Source organism: Odocoileus virginianus, chromosome 3 (genome assembly GCF_023699985.2).
Source record: "Odocoileus virginianus isolate 20LAN1187 ecotype Illinois chromosome 3, Ovbor_1.2, whole genome shotgun sequence".
Classification (NCBI taxonomy): Eukaryota; Metazoa; Chordata; class Mammalia; order Artiodactyla; family Cervidae; genus Odocoileus; species Odocoileus virginianus.
In genome coordinates this window covers 10,203,802-10,218,291 of record NC_069676.1, presented here as the reverse complement: position 1 = coordinate 10,218,291, position 14,490 = coordinate 10,203,802, and the positions used below count along the sequence as shown (strand labels likewise).

General features: G+C 49.0%; 1 protein-coding gene across 7 annotated transcripts in view; it reads right to left on the bottom strand.

Annotated features, from left to right (window-relative positions):
- The window catches only part of CACNA1A (calcium voltage-gated channel subunit alpha1 A), a 370,739-nt gene that overhangs the window by 65,084 nt on the left and 291,165 nt on the right, over window positions 1-14,490 (bottom strand). For all 7 annotated transcript variants that reach the window (XM_070463180.1, XM_070463188.1, XM_070463192.1 and 4 more), the window contains 4 exons: window positions 8,519-8,982; window positions 6,709-6,847; window positions 5,014-5,143; window positions 21-80 (listed from right to left, as the gene is read on the bottom strand). In XM_070463180.1, coding sequence (XP_070319281.1) covers window positions 21-80; window positions 5,014-5,143; window positions 6,709-6,847; window positions 8,519-8,982 — 793 coding nt within the window. The remainder of the gene's footprint in view (window positions 1-20; window positions 81-5,013; window positions 5,144-6,708; window positions 6,848-8,518; window positions 8,983-14,490) is intronic.

Below are 14,490 nucleotides of genomic sequence, written 5' to 3'. Positions count from 1 at the left end.
TGTGGAGCCCTGGCACTCACCTTGATCACCATCTCAAAGGTAAAGACGCCTGTAAAAACGTAGTCAAAATATCGCAGCACCTGCGGGGGATAAAAGCAAGGAGGCAGTGGATCACTGGCTTGCTCCAGCAGAACCCCCGTGAACTTAGCCATGGCCCACTGGGGTATGTGGCCTCTAGCAAAGTCCCCAAGGAACAGAGTCTCCACCCACATGAGAAAATGCTGCAGCCATGTACAGTGGGGCAGGTCCTGCACTGCACAAGGGCCCCTCCCACCCTGTCCCGCTGCAGATCTGTATGTTGTGAATGAGACTGTCCAGCAGATGGCAGCAAAGTCCTAACAAAATCATTGTTAAGGCTGGTTTGCTTACCAATGGGAAGGGTGCCTTTTTTCACTTTCCCAAAGCTCTATGTGGACTAGAGGTGGCCTCAGGGAAGTTCAGGAAAGACTCTTACCTCTTTTGGCAGCAAGTCTGATCCCGCAGTGTTTCTGACCTTCTGGTCTCCTGGGTCAACAACTGTTCCCACATAGAGTTTCCTAAACATGATTAGCCTCCAGGACAGACACTGGGGACCAACCTTACTGAGGCATCCATTTCCTCCCAAGTACGCAGCCATACCCTCATCAGAGTGGATTGATTCTCCCTCTCCCCGCTACCTTACACAAGACCAGATATTAGTGGTTTCTGGATGGGCAATGTTTGCACTCTGGCCTCTTTCCTGGCCATGCCATAGCACATCCCTGGTGTGACCTGGGCGTGAGGATGTTGAGTGGCATGAGGATGCTGGCAAAGTGCCCAGCACGCGGCAGCCCCAGGGGCTGACCTCAGATCTGCCTTGTAGTGAGGGCTGTTAATTACTGAGCAGGCCACCAGAGGGCGCCTGTGAGCACAAGTCCCATCACTGCCCCCTTCTCTGCTCAAGAACCCTCTATGGCTCCCACCTTACTCAGGGTGAGCGTCAAAGTCGTCAGTGACCCCACAAGGCACTGGAAAATCTGTTTGGTAACCTTCCTTCCCTCACCTTGTCCCACTCTCCCCTGGCTCAGTCCACTTCTGCCACCCTGGATAGTCTTACCTCAGGGCCTTTGTACAGGTTGTTGGCCTGGACTTTCCCATGTTCCACCTGATATTCTCTCTCTCCTCCTTATGGCTTGGCTCAAATATCACATTCCTGACTGCCTGTTTAAAATTCCATTTTCCTGAAGCTTGCACTCTTCCTGAGCAAGTCTACCCCTTCCCCCACAGCCCTCACCCCTGGCAATTATCACTTCCTGGCAAACTATTTGTTATGGTTACTAATAATGTCAGTGTCCATCTCCCCTACCTGAATGTCAGTCTCCCAGGGGCAGGGATGTCTGCCTGTCCCTCTGCTATCTCCAGCTTATAGATATTCAAGAAATGCTTGTGGAATGAACACATGAGGCTGGGGCTGAACTGGGTCATGCAGGAGCTGGGCTCTGAGATCTGTGTGATCACAGCTCACATTCCCATCATGTGTGGTGCCTGAAGGGGCCCTCCGAGACCAGAGTGGCCAGGATAGCTGACTTCCTGGGATGGGCGGCAGGTACAAGGGTTAGAAGGTTCCGGAAAGGCTGAGGGGATGGTGGTGGGAGAGCATTTTAGGTGTACCAGGCAGTTGAAACAACATGGATAAAGGCCTGGTGCTCTGTGAGCTCTGGGAATGCAGGACTGTCGTACACCTTGTCAATCCTTGATGTTTGGCTCAGCACCTGGCACATAGTGGCTGCTTATTAAATAATTACTAAATAAAGCAATGAATGGAAAGAAGAAGAGCAGCAAGGGGGTAGAGGAAAGATAGGCCAGGTGGTCAGATGAATCAAGTTCTGGAGAACTTAATTAATGGAGCAGGAGGAAATCAAAAGACCAATAAATTAGGTTCAACCATATCTAACATGTAGATCCTTTTGACTGCTACAAATGGCAATTTTCTGTGACTCAGTGGAATCCAAAATTCTCAGTCTCATTTATCATAGGGAAATACAAACCAAAATCCTGATGAGATTCCAGACCCACCAGGTTGGCTAAGTGAAAGAACCAATAGCACCAAGTGTTGGCAAGACTGTGGAGCAGTGAAGGCCTTGTATGTTGCTGGTGCGTGTCACTGTATCACTCAGTAAACATTCTGGCTGCAAATTTGGGGCTGATCCATATGCAAATTCTATGATCCAGCAACTCAATTTCTGATTTTATACCCTAGAGAGAGTCAAGCCCAGGGACCCCCATGTCAGGAGTAGGGGGTATGGTGACAGCATTCTAAACTGCAGACAATCCAAATACATGTCAACTGGAAGACGGATAAACAAATTATGCCATAGAGTGGAATATCACACAGCAATGGAAAAGAATGACTGTCGCCACCCAAGAAAATAAGAACTCATCTCAAGGTTGAGTGACAGAAGAGACGCACAGAATTATTCCATCTGTTCAGTGTTAGAAGTGGGAAGAAATAAATTCTAGTGTTTAAGGACGCATGCGTAGCTGGGAACATTAGAGGAACTAAGAAACGTTCTTTCTGGAAGTGAGGGTTGGGATACCTCTAGGGCAGGGTTTTTAAATGGTATTGACAGTTGGGGTCAGATTATTCTGTGGTGGGGCTGCCCTATGTACTACATGGTGATGAACAGTGTCCCTGACCCCTACCCTCTTTATGCTAGTAGCAACACCCTGCCTGCTCCAGCTCATAACGCCTGAACGTGTCTGCAGACCTTGTTCCCGCTTGTGAACCCAGCTTCACAGGGAGGGAGGAATCGAAGAGGGGCCTGTGGTTGAGGTCTGTTTTGTTCTATTAATACTTCTTGCCTTGAGTGGTGCTTACATGGGTGTGTGCACTTTACAATCCTTGATAAATGAATGGATTGTATGTGTTCTGTTCATTTTTCTGAGGCCTGTTCCAGACCAGCTAATGAACAGAACTTGTGAGGGGTCCCAGGGTGTCAGCTGCCAACAAGGGGCCACCATGCACTTGAAAAGGGAGGGCTTTCAAATTGTTTTTTGGCTGTGGGATCTTAGCTCTCCAGGGATCAAACCCACACCCCCTGCAATGGAAGTGTGCGGTCTTATCCCCTGGACCACCAGGGAAGCCCGGAAGAGGGAGGGCTTTGGGGAGAGATGCTTCAACTGGGAGATGGAGTGATGGGGCGGGGTGGGGGAGCCAGAGCTTTGCAAATGTTCCACAGGGGGCTGCTCCTAGACCTGTCAGGGTTCTCTACACCCCCAGGAGCTCAGGGGTTCCCCTGGATCCCCCATGCCCGTCCTCTCCCTGCCAGAGATGAAGCCTGCTCCAGTCTCCTAGAGTCAACAGAGGGTTTGCTGACCTCTCTCGGGATGCCCCCTCCCCGAGCCTGGGCTCCCTGGGCCCTGGGGGGTGGGGAAGCGGGCAGCAGGAGATAACAGAGTGCAGCCTCAGCCCTGCCCTGGTACCAGGTTCCTCTGGGAGCCTTGTTCTAATTATTTCCTTCCATCTCCCCTATCAGGTCCCCAAGGGGCTTGCCAGGCCTGCGAAGGCAGGGAAAGTGCAAAGTAAGCTGCAGACGGGCTTGATTTATGGGACTTGCCAGCCTCGCCAAGGCTCCTAACCTACTTAGCGAGGGCGGCAGGCCTGGCTCCCAGTGGAAAATGGTTCCTATGTGTGGGGGGTGATGGGGGTAGAGAAGGGAGCTGGGAAGATGGTACAGCCATCAGTCCAGCCTCTGTCACTTCCTGGCCTGCTAGTGCCTTGGTTTCTCCTCTCAACCCCACTCATTTTTGCTCGGCAGGACTCAAGCGGGGACATGCACACACTAAGTGCTTGGTAAACGGAGACAGTTGAGGTAAGCGTTGGGAGATCTAGGGCGGGCAGAATTGGAATTCTGCTGTGTGGCCCCAGACAGGTCACTTAACCTCTCTGAGCCTCAGTTTCTTCATCTGTCCAATGGGAATTACCCCTAGCATCTGGGGTTGTGCCTGAAACACGGCAAGTGCTCAGTGGACAGGGGCTATTAGCAGACCCTGGGTCCCCAAAAGGAGAGTTTTTTTTAGCTCTCTTAGCCCTCTAAACGGAGAATGCAATGGCAACCCACTCCAGTACTCTTGCCTGGAAAATCCCATGGATGGAGGAGCCTGGTAGGCTGCAGTCCATGGGGTCGTATCCAACTGAGCGACTTCATTTTCACGCATTGGAGAAGGAAATGGCAACTTACTCCAGTGTTCTTGCCTGGAGAATCCCAGGGATGGCGGAGCCTGGTGGGCTGCCGTCTATGGGGTCGCACAGAGTCGGACACGACTGAAGCGACTTAGCAGCAGCAGCAGCAGCCCTCTGAAACCTCAAAGTTTAGGCTGTGCCTAACTAAAAGTTTAGTTTGTGACTGAGTCAAAGGGCTTCCCTGGTGGCTCAGATGGTAAAGAATCTGTCTGCAATGCAGGAAACCTGGATTCGATGCCTGGTTCAGGAAGCTCCCTGGAGAAGGGACTGGCAACCCACTCCAGTATTCTTGCCTGGGAGAATCCCATGAAGAGAGGAACCTGGCAGGTTATAGTCCATGGGGTTGCAAAGAGTTGGACACCTCTGAGAGACTAACACTTTCACTTTTCTGAGTCAAAACAATCCTTTCTTTCAAAACTTCAAGTCAGAATGAAAAACTCTGTTTGGTGAGACCTGGCTGCACAGGGGATCCTGCTGGAGCACCCTCTGCCTTCAGACTCCCCCACATTCCATGCAGAGCGTGTGCCCTTCCACATCCTGCCAGCCTCACTCTCCTCATCGGAGATTCCAGCAATTTTCAGCCCCAGCCACTCTTGGGCCATCTCTTCCCCACCAGGCACACAGAACCACTGTCTCAAGGAACACCCTTCATCAGGACCAGAATCAGAGCCTCCCCTCCCAACCAGTGGCCACGGGGGCTGTGCCCAGGGGTGACCCTAACATTCCTTCCACCCCAGCTATCAGCTTTTTATGAGGCAGGAGAAAGTGACGGAGGAGCTGGGCTGGGAAGGAGCCTGCTGGGTGAGACTCACGTTGTTTCGTGGTGCGTTGGGCTGAACAGGATCCTCAGCCGCCAGGGCGATGCTGCTCATGGCGATGACCATGAGGATGCACATCTCAAAGTAGCGCAGGTTCAGGATGTAGTGGCACAGGCGGCGAAGGCTGTTGAGGACAGGCAGACGTGCAGAGGTCCACTCAGACAACAGGCTCTTGAGCCCTTTCGTTCTGCCATCTCCTTGTATCACTTGCTACTGCCTGAGATCTCTAACTCCCACCACACCCAACAGAGTATCAAGCTCCTACCCCTGGGGGCCCTCTTGGGGCAGGGGAGCCCTCTGCAGAGGAAGATAATTCCCATCTCTGTTTATAAGCTCCTGTCACTTCCAAACCACCCTCCTGGAACATCTTAACTCACAGACGGAGTTGAAATACTGTCCTTGAATCTGTAGGAGATGAAAAAGCTTTTTATGCATAAGATGTCATATAGTCAAACCAAACTGGGAAATTCTGGGTTAAGTAGATTTCTTTTTTTTTTTTTAATGAGCTGAGTGACCTTAGGCAAGTTACTGTACCTCAGAGTCCTCATCAGTGAAATGACCATAATAATAGTGTCTAAATAATAAGAATGTGAGGATCAAAAGAGTTAATATATGCCTGGTACATGGTAGGGGCTCCAAAAAGTTAGTTACTTAAATTATGAATTGCAGGCCTTAACACACTAATGAGACAATAATGAGATAATTAACTTAAGTGGACTAATAATGATAAAAAATATCATGAGATTGTATGAATGGCGGCAGGGCTGAGTGGCTAAGAATAGGGATGTTGGATTCAGTCTGTCTGGGCTCTCCCACTTGCTTGCTGTTTGATTTTACCTCTCTGGACCTCAGTTTCTTCATCTGTCAAATGGGGATAAGCAGAGTACCAACCCCTATAGGGTTATTGTGTGAGTTTTTTTATTTGTAAAGCATTCAGAACCGTGCCTGGTGCTGAGTGCCACGTAAGAATTTATTTATTAAAATAGAGAATGGCAACCAAATAAAAAAGTAAACACACAGGCTGAGTCTCCGAGAGGCAGGTTAGAGAAAGCCATTTCCTCTGCGGCTTATTTGATGTGATTCTTCTTGGTGTCAAGAAGCATTTTGAGGGACCAGAGTTTCAAGAAACACCCTTTGGACAAATGCTATTCTAAAACAACCTTTGAGCCAGCAAGACATAGATGGGGTAAATTTCTCCTCTAAATAACCTGGCCTCCTCAAGGCCCTCCCAAGACAAAGGGCCATGGAATTTAAAGACCATCTACCCAGAACCCAAACCCTCATGGAGCAGAAGTTGGGAGCAGAACTCAGGAAACAGGGCTGTCATGTACAGTTGTAAATGCCGTGCACTGCACAAGGCAGCCATTTCTACAGGACACCTCTCACAGCACAGTGTAGATTTGGGTATTTATGATAATGGTTTTCTAGCTGATGGCAGGAGGGGGTCTTTTCCAACAAAGCAGTTGGAATCAGTTTTTTGAAATAAGTACTTTATGATAAGTTTCTATCTTATACAACTTAAGAAAGGGACATCATTTTTTAATTGCTCAAAAGTTCTCCATGGACATTATAATGGTCTTAGAGGCGACTCTCCCCCATTACCCTTTGTCTGGGTCTGCCCTCTGGCCTGACTTTCACTGTCCCAGTGAGAGCCCTGGGCCCCCTGCCCTGGCCATGGGCCATACTCACGGGTTGGTCGTAGAGAGGATAAACATGGAGCTGTAGGGGGGCATGGGCTTGGGGCCGTCTTCCCCGGGGTCGTCTTCCTCCTCCTCTTTCTTCTCTTCCTCCTTTTTTGGCAGTGGGTCTGGGTTGGCGTTTTTGTTCACTGTTGGGACAAGAACCAACACAGGGCTCCCTCCATGGTTTCCCACCTCTGATCTCCTGCCTAATTCCCAAAGCAGGCATTAAGCAGCTGACACAAAGTGTCTACTATGTGCCAGGCACCATATTATGCCATTGAATCCTCACCTGACCCTATGAGGACCCTATAAAGTTGGTACTTTATGATCCCCACTTTACAGATGAGGAAACTGAGGCACAGAGAGGTGAAGAGACTTGCCTAAGGTCACACGGCTGGGATGTGGCAAAGCTGTAAGTTGAACCTGGGCAGCCTGGCCCCAGAGGGCTTGCTCTCAATCACTCTACAGCCTTGAGTCTGCTGTGATCTTTACCGGATATGAATACAGACCTGTCCTCAGTCCCTGATGACCTTCATGTTATCACTTGGAGGCAGGCAGGGTGAGTCCCCAAAGCCCCACTTTACAGATGGGAATACTGAGTCCCTCCCATAGTCAAAATGCAGGATTCCCCCCATTAACAACCCTCTCCTGACTGAGGCAAGGCACCACCCTCCTGGGCATTGATCCCGCAGCCTAGTTGCATTATGGGTCTACGGATAGGCTGAGCCTTACTGAGCCTCAGTTTTTTCATCTGTGAAATGGGCACAATGACAAGATTTACCTTATATGACTGTGGCAAGGATTTACAGGGTAAACTTATGGACAGCTCTTGCATAGAACTGGACTACTGCTATCATCTTAAAAATAATAAACCCAGGGGATAATTTCCAAATTTCCAGTGTTTCTCGGATCATGATATTACATGTGGGAGGTTTTGGGAAGAGGCAAAAATAGCCAATTCCTCAAGGTCCTAGACCTGCACTGTCTGGCATTTAAAACATGGCTAGTCCAAACTGCGGTGTGCAGTGTGAAACATGCTAGATTCTCAAGACCAAGTAGGAGAAAAAGAATGTAAATATATGTAATAATAATTTAAAAAGCATTGATGACACACGGGAATGTTAACATTTGGGATATAAATCAGTAGCATTTGGGTTAAATACAATTTATTATTAAAGTTCAGTTCATGTGTTTCTTTTTATTTTTTAAACTTTTTGGTCACACCCTGCGGCATGTGGAACCTCAGTTCCCGGACCAGGGATGGAACCCCCGCCTCCTGCATTGGAAGGCAGGGTCTTAACTGCTGGACTGGCAGGGAAGTCCCTCTTTTTGTTTTAAATCACTTATGCCTTTCTTCCTTCTTCCCCCCCACTTCCTCTCTTTTCCTCCCTTCTCTTTTTTAACATGGCTACTAGAAAGTTTAAAATTACACAGGTGAAAAAGAAAAAAATTACACAGGTGGCCTGCATCACATTTCTTTTGGATGGCGCTGGCCTAGAGAATTATCTCACTCCCCCCAAATTTCCATCACAGGAATGTGCTGACCCCTCAGATATGGGGGCTTCCTGGCTCCCCTGTGGGAATCTGGGATGCAGGAAAATTTGCTAACCTGTTGAATACTTGCCAGGCATCATATCATTTAATTCTCCTAGCAGCTCCTGTGGGGGCAGGAACTACATCTCTACCCATTTTCCAGAGGAAGCAATTGAGGCCAGAGAGGTGGAGTCACTATCTGGAGTCCCTTAGCTGCGCCTCTGGGGAGGAAGCCCAGGAGGCCGGCTCCCCGGCCCAGGGGCGTGCGAGACTGGGGCTCGTACCTTGGACGACGGTGTGGTTGAGTGGGGGTGGGCAGGCCGGGGGGATGTCCACCGTGGTGTGGTCAGGTTTCCTGGCAGTCTTAGCTGAGTTGGCCTGGGTGCTGCTGGGGTTGGTGACGATAAGGCTGTTCTCAGGGGTCTTGGGGGGGCCGGGGTTGGACGGGTTCCCCGGGTTGTTGGCTGTCCGGCGGCTGACGGCGTTCTGAGGGTTGGTGGCTGCGGTGGTGGGGGCCGGCGTGGGGCCAGGGTCCGTGCTGTTCCCCATCTTGGCCGGGCTCTGGGGCAGGCCGGCGTGGCTGAGGCTGTCGTGGGGACTGGCTGACTCTGCGGTGGCCAGTTTGTTGTTCTTCATGTTGTCAATATCCTCGGCCAGCGGGGGGTCTTGGCGGCCCAGGTCCTGCTGGATCGGCCGCGTGGTCGACAGGTTGGGGCCCGACACGGGGACCCCGGAGCCCTGGTTCTCTCTGCAGCAGGCAGGCCGACAAAAAAGAACCCGTGAGTGACTTAGAACATACAGGGGGCATGTCTGGATCCTGCCTAAGATTCCACCATGTAACACTGGCTGTTGAGGGGCTGTGTTCTGAAATTCTCCTGTGCCCAGTCCATTCTTGTTAGGGATCAAGATGCCATGAGGAGGGGACTTCCCTGGTGGTCCAGTGGTTAAGGCTCTGCACTTCCAATGCAGGGGATGCGAGTTTAATCCTTGGTTGGGGAACTAAGATCTCACATGTCATGAGGTGCAGCCAAAAGATTAAAAAAAAAACAAAAAACCCCATGGGAATGTAAGTGCCCACCCTTGCAGGTTTCAGTGTGGGGTTTCTCCTGCCAGAAGGGCTGCTTCCTAGGAGATGAGGCTACTCCTTCATGGAGAAATCAGAGCGGAAAGGAACTTTCTGCCAGTGCCTACATCTCTCCAACCCAAACCCTTCTGCTCCTGTGTGTGTGTCTCCCATTAGCTCCTTGGCAGGATAAGGACACACACTGCTTCCAGGGGTGGCTAAAGCAGACCCACAGACATCCACCTCTTTAGTGGTGGAAATGCCTACAGCTTTTTTTTTTGGCCCCATCACATGGCATATGGGATCTTAGTTCTCTGACCAGGGATCAAACCCGCAACCCCTACAGTGGAAGTGCTGCCTTAACCACTGGACCACCAGGGGAGTCCCTCCCTCTGGCTCTTCTGAAAGGCAACCCCCAATTCTGTACCCCATGCGCCCCATGGCTCCTCCTAAGAGCTCACACTCACTTAGTGCTTGCTGTGTGCCTGACATGACACATGTCAGCTCATCTTCAAGAAAAACCACAGGGAGCAGGTAGTATTGTTATCCCCATTTTAAGATGAGGAAACCAAGGCCCAGAGACAGGAAGGGCCCTGCCCCAGGCTACACAGTTAGTTGGTGGCAGACGCAGCTTGGACCCAGACTACATGGCTCCCGAAGCCATGCTAACCCTAACCTGACACTGCAGCTCTCTTACTAAACAGTCTGAGATCTCCCAGGGGGTTCAGCCCACAGTTGCCGGATGCAGGGAGATCTTTGACATACTCTCTGTAACCACCAAGAGTGGGCCACCCTCTCTTCCATTTCAACTCATTAACTTCTGCAGCAAGCTTATGAGGCCCAAATGGTTCCTGTGTCCATTACAGAGATGAGGAAACTGAGGCCCAAAGAAGCTGAGTCAGGTATACTAGAAAACGGTTTTGTCAGGCTATCTCCATCACACACTCACTCAAGAGACGAAAAGCGAGCAAAAGACAGCCCTCAGATTGTATCCGTTCATGGAACACCTGGGAGATTAGATGCAATCACAGGAACCAAGGCCCCTGGACAACATGGGTTTGGTTCGCAAGGCCCTATCTGGAACCCTGAATCTATCTAACACTTAAACAATTTAAAAAAGTCGGCCTCTGTAAATCAACTATACTTCAATAAAAAATAAAGCAATTATCCTCCATTTAAAAATTTAAAAATTCATAAAAAAAAGCTGACGTCTCCCAGAGGTCTTTCCACTGGCTAAACCACCAGTACCATATTCCTTGTTTTAATTTTAGATTTTAACTTGCAAAAGTCCATGTGTGTTTTTAACCAAGCAGAAGAAAGATGAGGTAGTTTACTTTGGGGTTTGTGTCTCTGAGGCCTCACAGGGAGGAGGACAGGCCCAGGCAAATTCCTCACTTGCAGGTGCTAGACTGACACTTCAGAAGGCTGACTGATTGGGCTTTGAGTCTCACCAAGGCCATTTCACTAGCTGTGTGACCCTCTGTAGCTTGAGTAACCTCTCTGAGCCTCAGTTTCCTCATCTTTTTTTTATGCTTTAATTTTTGTCTGTGCTGGGTCTTTGTTGCTGTGGGCAGGCTTTCTCTGGCTGCAGCGAGTGGAGGCTACTCTTTAGTTGTGATGTGCAGGCTTCTCATTGCAGTGCTGACTTCTCTTGTTGCGGAGCGCAGGCTTTGGAGCATTCGGGTTCAGTAGTCATGGCACACGGGCTTAGTTGCTCCGCGGCATGTGGGATCTTCCAGGACCACGGATTGAACCCGTGTCCCCTGCATTGGCAGGCGGATTCTTAACCACTGGGGAATTTCCCCGACCACCAGGGAAGTTCCTCGTACCCATCTTCTGGACAAAAGGTCTTTGCAGATGTAATTAAGGATCTTGCGATCATCAGGGATGAGGGTGAACCCTAAATCTAATGGCAAGCATCCTTAGAAGACAAGGGGAGAAACACACAGAGAGGAGAGGACAGCGTGAAGATGAAGTCAGAGACTGGAGTGATCCTTCTATCAGCCGAGGGATCGCAAACACCGCAAACACCGAGGACTGCCAGCCGCCCTGGGAAACTGACACTGATCCCTGGACACTGAGTATCAGCTCTGATGGTGTGGATTAAATGAAATAAATCTTAAACCAATATTTCCTCAACCTCTTCCACAGCCCACAAAGAGGCTGCTAATGCTAATCCCCTCCTGGTATCTTTTTAGAAGTTGTGCATCAGTTGAAAAGCTGGTTGGGGATATTTCCTCATCATTTTATGTATTGTTTTAAGTAGAGCTCTACCCAAAAGCGGGCTCAGTGAAGTTATCATTTCAAAGAGAATCTGAATCCTTTGGTCACCACCTAGAGAGACTGTACTAAATAACACGGCGGCTGAGACCACAGCGTGCCTTTTGCTAAAGGGACAGCCTCATGCTCGGGACCAAGAGCCCCTTGTTCAGATGAAGGGGGATCTGAGAGTCTTTGTTTTCCCTTTTTTTGTTTCTTCTTTGGCTCTGCTTGCCACGGAGTTTTAACAAGCTCAGCCTGCAGAGGCCTAATATCAGTCTCCAGGATGTTTTATTTCCAAGTGTCTCCAAGGAGAACTCAAAAGGGGCAGAAACTTTGAAGTCAGGCCCCTTCCCCCTTCCCTCTTGGGGATCTGCCATCATCTGCCTGGAATAGGCAGCTGATTGCATGACTCCCGCATCCCATTGCCAGCTAATCACTTCAGCATCTGGTTGCTAAGGATTACGGAAAGCTTGCCCGGGGCATGCTCAAGTCCCTAGATCCAGAGGATGGATGGTCCTGCTTCCTTGTGCTCTCCTGTCCTTAGGACATGCACCTATTAACTCATGGAGTCCCCACGAGAGCCACTGTGAGATGCTGCTATTAGGAGTAGGCTCATTTTACAGATGAGGAAGATGAAGCCCAGAGAGGTAAAGGCATGGTGTTACCCAGCTGGAAAAAGGCTGGGCTGGACTCTGGTCCTACAGCTCTTAAGCTACAGAGCCATTCAGTGAAGTCCACGGGGGCAATGGATGACTTGGGGTGCATGGGATTAAGGTGCTGAGGAGACTGGCCAAAGCAAACTGGGGATACTATAAGAATCAGTATTAAAAGACAGAGCCCCTCCTTTCACCCCATCCCACGAAGGATCAACTGTGAGGCTCAGAAGTCCAGTCTCTCTCTTCTCGCTCCTTTTGGGAAGTAGGTTGTCATGGTGATGGGAGCAGGTGGAACTAGTATGCAAATAGCTGAGATATTAATTCTCGGGTGGTACAGGTCTTGGCAAAATGTCCTCTGGCTCAGCCAAATCAAGCAGGAGGCACTGCCTGGTGATCAGGGAGTGGTGGATGCCCTGCAATCCACAGATTTTTGCAGCGATTCAGAGAAAGATCCATTTGCATTTTGGTGGTCCTGGGGTGACACTGGGCTCAGCTGCCTGGTACGAGGAATCGGGGGCCAGCAACTGTCTAATCATACAAAATAGAATGTGCCCCACTCACTTTTCACTGGGGTAAGCCAGTTAAAGTTTCAGGGGAGGGGGACATTTAAAGCTGAAGGGTTAGATATGAAAGCAGAAATGTGGGGGTGGGGTGAAGGCTGGGGCAACAGAAAGAAAACAATTGTACTTATTGTCAATGCTCTAGAGAATCAAAAACAGAGCATGTCTGGGGAAAGACTAAGGAATGACAAGAGCAGAAATGCATGAGGCAGGACTGTTGGGGTCACTGGCTTTGTCATAATATAGAAGTGAAATGCTATGTCCTTGAATAAAATTTTATCTTCGCCACTCATTTTTTTTGGTCATGCCATGTGGCCTGTGGGATAATATTGGCTAAGATCGTTGAGACTTTATTCTCTACCACGCATTGTTCTAAATGCTATATGTGGATTTTTTTTTTTTTTTTTTGGCTGCACTGCATGGCATGTGGAATCTTAGTTCCCCTGATCAGGAATGGAACCCATGCCCCCTATAGTGGAAGCGTGGAGTCTAAACCACTGGACCACCAGGCAAGTCCCTCTTTTTTTTTTTTTTTCCTTCAAGCAGATGAATGGCTTTTCTTTTTTTTTCTCTTTAAAAGTGCCTGAATCTTTATGAAGTTTTATTTCCAGTGAACATTAGAACCTTTTTTATCAGCCAAATGAATAACGTCTCTCCTGGCCAGGGCATTTGACACATCTGTTAAGAAAGGAGTGAGCAGAGTCCTCCTGATGTGGATCTGGGGGTAGACGTGGGAAAATACTTTGGAGAGAAGGGCGAGCAAGGGCCACCTGTGGGGTTCAGGAAACCTGGGTTCTTATCACACTTCTACTATCAGCCAGTTGCCCTCTTCGGGAACACCCTTCCCTCCCTGGGCCTCAGTTTCCCTATCTGTAAAAAGAGGCAGTTTGAGTGGACAATCTAAAGGCTATGGATTTAAAGTTGGTTTTTATGTCAATTGATGCAAGTGTCTTAATAGTAATGACAATATAACAATAGAAAGAGCTAAAAGTTATTGAATGCTTATTACTAGTGCTACTACTAAAAACAGTTAACATTTGAGTATTGAATAATCATATTCATACTAATAAGAGCTAATATCTCCTGAACACGGATTATAAGCCAGGCACTATTTAAAGCATTTTACAAGTATTAACTCATTTGAACTTTATATCTATGCTAGGAGGTAGGTGCCATTTTTAAAATATAATTTGTTTATTCCATAAGGCATGTGGAATCTCAGTTCCCTGACCAGAGATCGAACTCTCACCCCTTGCAGTGGAAGCACAGAGTCTTAACCACTGGACCACCAGGGAAGTCCAAGTGGGTACCATTCTTATCCCCATTTTACAGATGAGGAAATGGAGGCCCAGAGAGGGGAGGTAACATGCTGAAAGTCACACAGCTAGTAAGCAATGGGGCAGGAGTGTGACCTCTTGGCTCCAGGGCCCTTGCCCTTCACCACCAGGCTTTCTATCCTTGTCATTCTGCCTCCTTCAATGACAGGAGGAGGTATAAATATAAGGATGATAACAACAGGAATATTAGTCATATTAATAGCACCAGTGATCCACTGGTCCTTAATTATGGTGTGTATGTGCTTAGTTGTGTCTGACTCTTTGTGACCTCATGGACTATGGCCTGCCAGGCTCCTCTGTCCATGGAATTTTCTGGGCAAGAATACTGGACAGGTTGCCACTTCCTTCTCCAGGTCTTAGTCATGGAGTCCTGTGCTA